The following is an 11,592-nucleotide window of genomic DNA, read 5'->3' on the forward strand; positions in this document are numbered from 1 at the left end:
TGATCTGAATCCATCCAACCCTGCTTTCCAATTGCGTTCAAAGGATATGCGAAATGCTTTGTGAAAATGGTAGCATACGCAACAAATTTACTGTCGATATTGGCGCATTTTATGTATTTTTATTCGTCCAAAAGCTGCGCCGAACTGCGTGGCCTCGTTTGCCCGGTTCGCCGGATGTGTGCACCGCTACGCGGAACAGATCGCTAATGATCTCGCCGCGAATGATGGGTACCAAAGACAAAACTGGCTGCGGCTGCCAATGACAAACCAAAGTCGATAAGCAACTGGTCGCGCGATCGTCGATGCGCGATGGTAGTATCCGAATCCGAATGATTGATGGATGATGATGATGAAGATGGTGACGGTTCCGATGGACGGTGGCCGGTTCGCCGGTCTGCCGATGGTGATCTCCGGAAGCTCAATCCATTCCTCTGAATCCGATGGCCTCGAGCACGGTGGCCGCCAAAAAGATTACGGTTTTGCCGAGATGCCGAAGATCGTAAATGAAATCAACGTCTTTTTAACGAGCCATCTCTCTCTCTCTCTCTCTCTCTCTCTCTCTCTCTTTGTTGGCCGGCCTTTCGGGATCCCTTTTTCGGTAAAATCAATGAAGCAGGAAGAAAGGTCGCACCGCACCGCATGCGGTCTCCAAATCGGAAACGAATCCTTCCCGTGGAGGAGAGAGGCTGCTGCGGCAGCGGCCATTGACCGGAAGAAGCCGCCTAGGCAGGGCGAAGGCTCAGGCCCAGGGTAGGACCGCGCAAAAGTGCCAAAAAAAGCAAACTCCCAGCAGGTGCCATTGTTGTTTCCTGGTGCACGCCCGTTTGCGGCCACCGTCCCCCCCGCGGCGTGTTCTACCAGCCACTAATAAATCGTATGCTTTTGATAATTTATCACTGGATCCGGAGCCGCCCGAAGGGAGCGACGGGGGGGGGGGGGGGGGAGTGCTTTCAAAGTGCGTCCCAAAATGTTATCACGAGCGAAACCGAAACCCAACCACCAACGAGACAGCAACCTGTTTTCTGGCGTTGGGCGCGAAGGCGAAGAACCAGGGCCAGTCGCGATTCACTACATTATACGAAGGGAAGATCGAAATGAAGGTGCTTCACCGCGTAGCCTGGTACCGCACCTGGTATCATCCTCTGTCGTCCTCCCATCTTTCCCTCCCTTCGCTAAGATAACCAAAAAAATAAAACAGGTCTCGATCGGCGATGCCGAGGCGCGCTGTTTCGGCGAAAGCCCTAGCCCCGTTGTGCCGCCACCGCAGCCGCCTTCGACCTTGACGAAGGGTCCACTAGCAGACAGATAGCCACCGGAGACTCTCGGCGACGACGAAGTAGGCTAAGCTTATGCCAATGCCCTGATGTGTGGGGATCACACGGTTTTTATGAGAGCGGATATCGACCATTGAAAGCCAATCGGGGGCCACCACCACCGATGGGGATTAGTGTGCCGATCGGTTTCGATCCCGCTGGAGGATAGCTCCGAACGGCGTGGGACAGCGATACGCGAAAAACACACAATATCATCACAACAGCCAAAAACCAACAAACGATCGTGGAAGCCAGAACCGGCTCCCTACGCCTTCCCCCCCGGGATGATGCGGTGCACCCGCGTCGCGCTAATCGTTGATTAGATCTTGGCCCAGGCCGTCGTCTGTTTCGATTTGCTCTCACCCCTTTCCTCCCCAAAAAAAAACCAACAAAAAAAAAAGAAGCCATCGACGTTCCGGTGATGGGAAGATTCGCGCTCGGAAGCGGAATCCATCGGCACTGTTTCCACGGAGAGCACGCGTTCAGTCGCGTTTCAGTCGCGCGTTGCTGCCCTTGCGTGATCGTCGTCGTCGCACGTTCCTCAATACTTCGGTTTTCGGTGGCTGTTCTCTCTGGCAACTGGTAAACAGCTCGCGCAGATTCGCGGTTTGGCGTGTGACTTGCTCGCTTCCGCTACTTTCTTTGCGCTTCGCTTCGCGAGCTTTTGTCTTCAATCCATACTTAATGGATGATAGTTTCGTGGCGAGCGAAGAAAGTGGCGAAGCGTAGGGAACCGATAAGGGAACACCGTGATAGTGTGGTTTCTCGGGGTGGTTAATCATGGAGCTAGCAGAGCGTACAGTGGTACTTGAGGTCGAAAGCGTTAGTGCAGAGCATTGTTATATTGGAGTGTCTGAACAGATATCTGGAGGTCAATTATCTACTATTTGTGCACATCTCAACATCTCAAACTAAAAGATAAAAGTTGTAAAAACGCTTGCTGGACCATAAAAAGTGAAGAGTGCAAGTGACGGAACGTGTTCTGGGTATTGATGTATTGTTTTTTCGCCACAGGATACTGTGTAAGGCGGAAGGAAGGAACGGAAAGGAGCATCCCGTGTCCGAGACATTACAAACGAGTTTGCCGAGCCCGACGATGACCGCGAACGGGAACATGCGTCATTGGTGCAGCGGTAGGTGAACCAGTTAGCGGTGAAGCCCCTTCCTGGGCCAGTAACCTCTAGAGCTCTGGACACTGAGTTTTGGGGAAAACTCCCCCCCCCCCCCAAAACCGCTCTCTCTCTCTCTCATTCGCTTTTCGCTTTTCAGTGTCGCTTCTTTTGGTCGGCGTGGTGACCGTCGCTAGCGGGTTCAGCTTTGGCAGGCCAGCAGCTCATTCGGCCAGCGGGTACAGCGGGTACTGTGCGCCCAGTTTATGTCCTCACGGTGGACCGAACGTTGGATGCAATCCACCACCGCTGGCTGGCGGTGGACACTGTTACGGGAAGGGAGCGAGTGTGCTGCAGCTGGATGGGCCCGTTCGGGGGCAGATACTGCACCTGCACAACCTCTACCGTTCGCATGTGGCTTCCGGAAAGCAGAGTCCACTACCACCGGCCAGCAACATGGCGGCGCTCGTCTGGGATGAGGAGCTAGCGACCCAGGCCGGTCACAATGCTCGTTCGTGTGTATTTGCGCACGATCGGTGCCGTAATACTCCGCAGTATCCGTACTCTGGCCAGAATCTGTCACTGATGCGGTACTACGGTACGAGCTACACGATCGATGATTTGATCGCTCGCTTCATCAACGGTTGGTGGAGTGAATTCAAGGCAACTCGGCCAGCGTACATCGAGGCGTTTCCACGATCACAAACGTAAGAGTCTTCTGTGGACGCGACGAAATCAGTTGATTCTTCATGGTGCCTTTCTTTTTCACAGGAAGAAGATTGGTCACTTTACGCAGATCGTTAGTGATCGGACGACGCGGATCGGATGTGCGATGCAAACGTGGGAGGAGGGACTGTGGCGGACGGTGTACTTTGTGTGCAACTACTCGTTCACTAATATCGTCGGCCAGCAGGTGTACACGGCCGGGCCGACCGGGGCTCACTGTAGCGCAGGATTGGATCCGACCTATCCGGGCCTTTGCCGACATACGTGAGCGAGCGGTGAGCTGTTGAACGTTAATAAAGTATTTTTTGGTTGAATTCTCAAATGCACTACTACCGTTATCTCTGTTTCTAATCTCCGACTATGTACAAGCGAGGGGGATAGTATTTATTCTAAGGACTTTCTTGGATTAAACATGTTCTTTGGCATTTTTACATCGTTATAAAAACGTTTTGAACAAAAAAATTATCCGATTACATTAAAGTACTTGCAGCTGAACTGCAAAAGGGAAGAGGGGAGCTAAAGGTGCGCGCCGATAAGCGCTCTTCGTGCTTTAATTGGAAAACATTGATCGTTTCAAAGCGACTCAAGGTAGCGTCTATTTTTAAGAAAAAGAAGTGATCGCTGAATATTTTGTCGGTGATATCCTTAGCTAATGCTCGATAAGATCCTGTGATAAAGAGCTCGTGGGTGAAAAAAAATGACTGAATCATATTTTCATACATGAAACATTTCATGAAATATTTCAAACGAAAGAGACTATTATGGCACCTTTTATTCAGTCGTTTTTCCCATAAAAAGTCCTTTTTTAACCGAAAATAGCATGGGGAAAACATTTCCCGTCCTATTTTGTATTAATACATAGCATAGAAAGTATCAAAATGCAGTATTCATCCTGTAGAAATGATCAAATTGTTTGAGTTTATTTCTGGCAGTACGAGTGGCAGCGGTGCGATGCGACTTTACGCCACAATAAACTTCGATTACATCACGATCGTACTAACGAAGCGATCTTTGAATGAAGCAAAAAGGCCCCTTATACTACAACCAAATCCAACCCAGTATAATAATAGTTTACCTCTCGAATGGACCTTGTTCTCAAGTCAATGACACTGGCATGGAATGTGGCACTGCCATACAACGCCACGTGTAGCCGAATCGAGCGCAACATCCCTGTTAATGACCCTATTCCTCTTTCCCTTATCAGCGCACGTGAATCCGGATGCAGAAGAATCGGTTCCAGCCCCTTTTTTTTTTTGGGCACCAGAACCATTTTCGCTTCGCTCTGTGTGTTTGAGTCACGGTGCTCGCTCGCTGAGGGAGTCAGTGAGGCCTCCCCGTCGTCCTGCTGCTGATAAGCGCCATCGCGCCTCAAACGGATTCCATGGTTGGATGATTTAATCGTTGGCCACAATTACGTTGCCACCGATTACATGGCGTTGGTGGGCTAGGCTAATTGCTGGCCACACGACGGGAAGGCCGCAACAGATGAAAATAGATTGTAAAAATATTTGCCACCCAGAAGATGCCCAGTGACCGAATGCTAAGTTAATCGCTCGATCGCTCGATCGATCGCTGCCCCTCAGCAATCAGCTCCAGTCACGTTCTACCGCGCCATAATCACGCCTTCCGATCGAAGCCGTGGTCGGCCAGTCGCCCGTCATCCCGAGGACCCGAAACGTAGTGAGGAGGGAAGCGCAATTTTTGTTTACTTTCCTCACTCACCACTGCAGCATTCCATCCCGTTTGGGTTGTTTGTTGTCTGTGCGGGAGTTCCACAAACATACACGGGCCTTTGTGCATGCATGCGGGCCCGCCCCGATGAAAATGCAATCATGGTGCACCATTTCGTGTGGCTTCTTTCAGCAACGCGTCCCTTATCAGTGGCGAACGGCACAAACAAACGGATAGCCTTTCGACACGCACCGTGCCGCATCGGATAGGATCGTGGGATCGACGCTTCCATTTTGTTCGATTGGTTCGCGAGGTTCATATGGTGGACATGTGATCAGGGGCGAACATTACCGTGGTGAGTGGCGCTAAAGCGTGAACTTTGGTCGGCGTGTTTGAGGTCGTGTCGCTTGTGAGATTCCCACGGTACACACAGCGCCAGTGCCAGGGTGATACGGGGACGGTGAAACGTCATCGATCACGAAGCTTCGCGGAAGATCACCGTCCGGTTGGTGTGAGGCTGGAGTATTGCTACGTTTTGCTGCAATTCGTGACCTTGCGAAGGAGGCCTATTGTCTTGAATCTCTTCAGATAGAAAATGAAAAATTGTCTAATATAAATCTCTTTAAAAATAAAGTATTTAATTTAACGATCAACCATAAATCAGTATCAACCAGTTTGTCATTTCATTTCATAATTTCATAACCATTTCAGCACATAATTTGGGGGTGCTTTGCTTTATTAAATTTGCTTTTTTTTCCCACCAAAGCCCAACCGTTGCCGGTTTTCGTGGCCAGTGGGTTAAAGAAAATCTGTCGCTACGCCGAGAAAAACAAAATGATGTAGCTCCGTTGCCGAAACCCTATGATGGAGGCGCCAGTACCCGGTAAAAAAGTGGGATTTTTAATAGAATTTTTTTTTTTTTTCAAAAAAGACATTTTAATGCACGCGGTTCTTTTGAGGTCCTCGTCCGTGCTTCAATCACACTGGATCATCGTGTGAAATTACGGTTTTTACGCGAACTTATCCGCGAAAACAATAAGCAACCCGTGTCTACTGGGAATCCCACTAAAAAACCTCCAGTTAAAGATCCCCATTTCATCCTTCAAACTTACAGCTTTTAAACCTACACTTGAATCTCAAAATAACTTCCAAATGCTGCGTGTTCATCCGTTAATGCCAGTTAGTTGTGGCAAGAATGGCAAGCATGGCAAGAAGCTAAGTGCTTAATTTAAATTTTGATTAGGATGTAAAAATAGATTGATGATAGTGCATAACTTTGCATAACTTAACTGGTTGCCGACTGCAGTTTCCGTTCATCTATAAATAGACACGAGTGTGACTAGACACTTGTGCGTTTCGTTTTTCAATTTGCATTTCTGTGTTTATTCAAATTGCGTTTGCTACATGCTACAACTAAACACAAACACGTACACACAGTGTTACTTCTAAGTAATGGCAGGCGCCGTTATCATTGGAGGATCGGTTAGGAGCAGCTTCCGTTGCGAGTTCTCTTAGTGCTAAAGACTCTTTCATTCACTTTCTGTTAAGCTCTGTTAATTACTGCTAATCATCATTCATCAGTCAATGATAAATTGCGTGTACCGGCGAGTGTGTGGACACTACTTATGCTACTTGGAACAATAAATAGCTTAATGGCCTAAATGGATCGCGAATCCTGTCGTGAATTGTTTGGTGCTCCTATAAGCCTATACCTGACTCTACACATTCGGCGCTTTATGGCCCACTGTCCATCACGTCACAACCAATCGATTGTGACGTCAGCGAAGGAGTAGCAGCAGCAGCAGCAGTAGCAGCAATGACATGACAGCGCAGGCAGCAGGAACAGCGGCAAACGAAAGATGTTTTCACAAACATCTCACTCTAGACTGGCGGTGATGAGTGACCTCTTGGCTTGGCTGTGCCTCTGCCTGCGGTGAAGCGCGCCAGCAACCATCATCATCGCTCAATCACATCGCATTGAATCAGCCGCTTGCCTGCTGATCGCTAAAGTGACATAATGGATCTGTGACGTTTCAATCTCTTGGGTGGTGCTGCTGCTGCTGCTGCTGCTGCTGCTGGTGCTTCGCTCTTCTCTATCACACAACCGGCACTCATACATACATTCAATGGCACACCATAATGTGCCCTCACATACACACTCGCATGCACACGTACGCATCAATTACAAAGGAACTAAATTTGATGCCTGGTTCAGCGTAATCGCGCTTCTTTGGTATGGACCACGGTACCCCGGTGATCCTTCTGTGTTTTTGAGGGGGATGGGGGGGGGCGGATTCCAGCCGCCTAGGATACCGTATGATACCGTGCTAAAGGAAAAGGGGACACTAAGGGTCTACAATTTGAGTAAGTTGAGGTCTCCAATCGAGTGAGAATGCCTAGTAAGCCCAGCCTGATAAGTCCGCTAGGCGTTCCCAGCCTCGCAGAAGAGTTCTCGTTGCTCGTTCTCTCTTTCTCTCTCCTTTCATGTTGTCTATCCGCTATCTCTCTTGCTACCTGTCTCTCCCTCTCTCGCTCTGTTCGCCTCTATCTTTTTCTTGGTGTAAAACAAAGAAAGAGCTAGAGATATGCGAGGGTCTTAACTAGATTGTGGAACCAACGAGGAAGCTCCACGCGGACGAGATTACGTTTGATCGAGAAGAAGTGAGAGATAAATATATATATAAAAAATAAAAAAAGAGAGAGAGAGAGAGCTAGTAGAGATAGGGATACAATGAAAGCGAGAGAAAGAGGGAGAAGGAGACAGTGGGGGTGGCAGGATGGCAGCAACAGCATCACCCACAGTTTACTCAGTGCGTCGTCAGACGTTCGCACCGAGACTGAACAGTTGTTGTAGCTTCTGCAGATCGTGCCGCAGCAGCGCATTTTGCTCCTTGAGTAGCTGCAGCTCGAGCTTCGTATCGTCCGACGATTCCCGGAGCTGATTGACCTCTTGCTTCAGCTGCTCGTACTGTCGCACCTGTTGCCGCATCATTTGGTTCTCGCCCGTAAGCTTCTGGTAGTCGCGCCGCAGTTTGGCCAGTTCGCTCGCTAACCGCTCGACCGTCTGAGGCTGATCCCCGGCCACACCGTTCCGTCCGCCATTCGCTTTCCCTCGGTTACCCGGGGCTGGGGCTGCTCCACCTTCCATCACCAGATCGGACAGCTGGGACCGCAGTTCGTCCACCTCATCGCCGAGCATCTGCAGAGTGGTCTGGGTAAAGTTCTCGCTCGCCACCAACCGGTGCAACTCGTGGCGCGTCCGGTGTAGCTCCCTGGCCAGATAGCGCGCATGCCCATTCAGCTCCGTCGCATAGTTGCTAATGTACTGGTGCGATTTCCGTACGAGTGCGAACGGTTTGTTGTCGGTACAGCATACGCCCTCGACCGAGCGATCTTTACAATTAAACGCACTGTACGCTTTGTACTCCTGCACGCCCATCTTACGCAGCTGCCCCAACACATCCGTCAGTGCCTCGCAATGCCAATCGTTCTCATAAATCTGCAGTGACCGCAACCGGGGCAACAGGGCCGGCAGGTTGTCGTAGTTGTCCACGTACACCAGCGCATTGTTGGCGAGATGAAGCTTCTCGAGGGCGGGCATCGCACGGAGGATGCCCAGATCGAGATACGTTAGCCGGTTATCGTTCAGGTATAATACTGTCAACGCCGGCAGTTTCTCGTGCCCGAGCGAACTCTTCACCAGCGCCAGATTGTTGCTGGACAGATCGAGCAACCGTAGCCGCTGCATTCGCTGCAGCACACACAGATCGAGCGTCCGGAGATCGTTGTGGCCAAGCTCGAGCACCTCCAGGTGCTCAAAGTGCGAAATGTTGTCAATGTTGCGTAGCCGGTTCTGGCTCAGCTCGAGCTTACGCAACAACGGCACCGTCTCCGGATCGGACGTGATGCTGCTGATGCGGTTCTTCTCCGCATCGAGTGTCAGCAACCGGGCACCGATGTGGATACTGTGCAGCTGCATCCACCAGACGCGTAGCTCCTGCAGCTGCCGGAATGCATCGTACAGCCGGATCGGTAGCGCGAACATGCTCGATTCGCGGAACTTGACGCGCGTCACCGGTACGCTCACATCCGTCGCGGCAGCCGGCGGTTCCAGCTGCACTTCCTGCGCCTGTTCGGCCGTCTCGATGTGAACACCCTGGAAGATGCAGAACCCATCGGAGCCGACGGTACAGGTGTACCGGAGGCAGTGGCACACCTGCGTACGCATCATGATCAACACTAGCAACAGACTGGTCGACGAGGGTTGAAGGAAGGAAGAAAAGAGCGAAGGGCAAAGGAAAAACATTTGCGTTAGGACACCAGTCACACAGAGATCACTAGCGAGGATCGTGCGAGGAACACTTACGAGGTATCTGCTAGTCCGAGGTGCATGGTCACTGCCGTCACGTTCTGCCAACTTTCCTGATCGTTCTCGATTATCCCCCAAAGCACACACGCGCACACGCTTTCCTTTGATTGTGTTTTTAAATTGTTCTTGATCTTCTTTAGTCCTTAATTAGTCCTTTCCAACGCACACACTCTAGTGAGGATCAGGAGGATCCTAACCAAATCCAACGCACAGAAAACACGACTTTCTCCAGCTCAGCTCGGAAACGATTCCATTCTTCGTCGACGGTAGAGCGAATCGGGACGATGAGTAGCACTGATCGATCGAGATCATCACACCGGCATCACACCAGTGCACACCCTTCCGTTATCAGCAATCAGCGTCCGGGTTTTACCCACCCCGGGATTTTGTGTTCTGTTAATATATGGTCCTGGAATCTGGCACACCGTGAAACCGCACGCACACCGACACGAGGAGAATGCACAGACGCACGGCTATGAGGAGTTTGGTCCAGCCAATCACGTGGTATTCCACAGCACAGCACAGTTCGCAGCAGTTCCCTCCAGACCAGCTGAAGATTCGCACAGCGAGTGACTTGATAGCGCACGGGACGAACGCTTTTATAAACGCCCGGGTCCCTCCGTCCCTCTTGCGCCTTCCAGCAGCACCAGCACCAATGCGATACGCGAGCTTTCGCTTCACTGTTGTTCGTGGCTCTTCCTCTCACTCTCACTCACTCGCTCGCTGTTCGCTGCTCGCGCTCATGCCAGTTCATGCGAAACCCCTTTGGGGGGGGGGACATTAGTGCGCGGTGGCAGTTACTACTAGAGGCGTGCCTGTCCCTCTGTTGGTCACCGCCGGGATGATGCCGTGCCGGGACCGTGATGATAAGACTTCGTGCAGCACCTTCGGAACCAATCGGAGAGAGCTGGAGGTCTCTGGGTGTGCGCGACACTCGCCGGTTCCGCTCGGGCAGGATTTTCGCGAAACTCCGTCAAGGTGGTGCATCGTGGGTTGCTCTGGTGGTCCCCTGTTGTGGCGCCGAGTAAGGCCACCAGAAAATTGTCCACCAAACGACACCACCTCGAATAATGATTCGTCAGAAGCTCAGAAGTGAAACGATTAATGGGGCATCAGGGGCCACTCACAATGTGCTAATTGAACACGTGCGTCAGATGGGCGCGCGCTTCGTTGAACTGGATCATTTTAGCGGAGGCTATTTCTGGATCCTGGGCCATTATCCAGATCTCTCTCTCTCTCTCTCTCTCTCTCTCTCTCCGCGAGCTACTGCTCTGTAGTTTCACGATGTACCCTCTCCAAATCGCCCAATTTACTGTCTCCGGCCATTGATTGAACTATTCACACAAGCCGCCTGGGTGTCCGATGACAGCACGACACCTTGTGCCGCTGGTTGGGAGATGGCTGGCGCTAATCATCTATGCTAACACACGCGTATGCGTGGCCGCGTGGTGAAGCGTCTACGCGACACGCGTCGTTAGAATGATTGGCTTGGCGTGGGTCGTGGTTTCTTTAATAACTCGTAACAGGAATTGTTGCTAGTAGAAAGGACCTTCCCTTATTATAGGAATCCTTGGCGCCACGCCAATGTGGTGCACTTTGGACCGTAACAACCACCACGAGCGCATGTCCTATCGAATGACACCGTTTCAAAGGTTTCTCCGATTCATCCATCCATCGTCACGCATCACGGGGGAACACGGGATCTGCGAGCTGCCTGCGAAACTCGATCAATGTTATCTCTGGCAGCGTTGCTCAACGGTGGACAGGTCAGTGAGGGAAGTTTGTCCGAGCGACAGACTCAGCATTACATTTGCGTTCTCTTATCGGGGCGGTGATCTGGTGGTGGACCAGATGCCCGCCGGTCACTTGAACCAGGAGGCTGCTGAGGTATGCAGCAGCATTATTGTCTTATCGTGCCCAAGAATTCGACCGTCCAGTTGGGCGGCCAATCGGTGGGGGGATTTTTGCGAGACGAAACAATCAATCCCATGGAACACGCTAGTGCGATGGCCATATCTGCCGCAGTCTGGCTGTCAGCTGTTGGTCGATTGTAGCCCTACTGTCCAGGGTTTTTTTTCGCGAATTCCTGATCTGCATTTATGCCAGAACACTGACTCCGCAAACGCAACGCGTTGCGTGGCTTCTAATATCGTAGTGAGTCAGCCGCGGAATCGGAAGGAATGCAGTGACGTTGACGTAGTCCTCTCGGCACTCGGCGTGCTACAGTTTGCGTGTTCCCGTTTCGCTTGAAGCAACACCCAAGTGAGCTCGACGGCCGACGAGGTGACGAGTAATTGCAATCAATAGAGCATTCAAGCGGGGGATGTTGTGCTTACTTTAGAGCGGATGAGATTTTACAAACTTTTACACCCCCTACAACCACCACCAGTCGTCACCCACTAAA

General features: G+C 51.2%; 2 protein-coding genes across 3 annotated transcripts; one reads left to right on the forward strand and one right to left on the reverse strand.

Moving 5' to 3' along the window:
• Positions 1–1,835: 1,835 nt before the first annotated feature.
• On the forward strand, positions 1,836–3,464 carry LOC126575470 (scoloptoxin SSD552-like). 2 transcript variants are annotated; one of them, XM_050236178.1, is made up of 4 exons: positions 1,836–1,895; positions 2,328–2,446; positions 2,583–3,129; positions 3,194–3,464. In XM_050236178.1, exons 2-4 carry the CDS (start codon positions 2,410–2,412, stop codon positions 3,414–3,416), a joined length of 807 nt encoding a protein of 268 aa, XP_050092135.1. In that variant the 5' UTR covers positions 1,836–1,895; positions 2,328–2,409; the 3' UTR covers positions 3,417–3,464. The 2 variants fall into 2 exon arrangements, with proteins under 2 accessions (XP_050092135.1, XP_050092134.1); XM_050236177.1 differs by lacking the exon at positions 1,836–1,895 and adding an exon at positions 2,119–2,267.
• Positions 3,465–6,220: 2,756 nt separating this feature from the next.
• LOC126574927 (uncharacterized) lies at positions 6,221–9,742 on the reverse strand. The gene is made up of 2 exons (XM_050235344.1): positions 9,186–9,742; positions 6,221–9,069 (listed from the first exon to the last, which is right to left on the reverse strand). The coding sequence occupies exons 1-2, from the start codon at positions 9,209–9,211 to the stop codon at positions 7,638–7,640; spliced, it is 1,458 nt and encodes a 485-aa protein (XP_050091301.1). The 5' UTR covers positions 9,212–9,742; the 3' UTR covers positions 6,221–7,637.
• Positions 9,743–11,592: the final 1,850 nt, after the last annotated feature.

Source organism: Anopheles aquasalis, chromosome 3 (assembly GCF_943734665.1).
Source record: "Anopheles aquasalis chromosome 3, idAnoAquaMG_Q_19, whole genome shotgun sequence".
Lineage (NCBI taxonomy): Eukaryota > Metazoa > Arthropoda > Insecta > Diptera > Culicidae > Anopheles > Anopheles aquasalis.

Excerpts from the sequence above, each read along its gene's own strand:
- LOC126574927 (XM_050235344.1), bottom strand. The coding sequence starts at position 9,211 with ATGCACCTCGGACTAGCAGATACCTC. Across the intron at positions 9,070-9,185 it reads CTCGGACTAGCAGATACCTC|TCTGTTGCTAGTGTTGATCA; the intron begins GTAAGTGTTCCT and ends CTCGTCGACCAG.
- LOC126575470 (XM_050236178.1), top strand. The coding sequence starts at position 2,410 with ATGACCGCGAACGGGAACATGCGTCATTGGTGCAGCG. Across the intron at positions 2,447-2,582 it reads CATGCGTCATTGGTGCAGCG|TGTCGCTTCTTTTGGTCGGC; the intron begins GTAGGTGAACCA and ends TTCGCTTTTCAG. Across the intron at positions 3,130-3,193 it reads GCGTTTCCACGATCACAAAC|GAAGAAGATTGGTCACTTTA; the intron begins GTAAGAGTCTTC and ends TCTTTTTCACAG.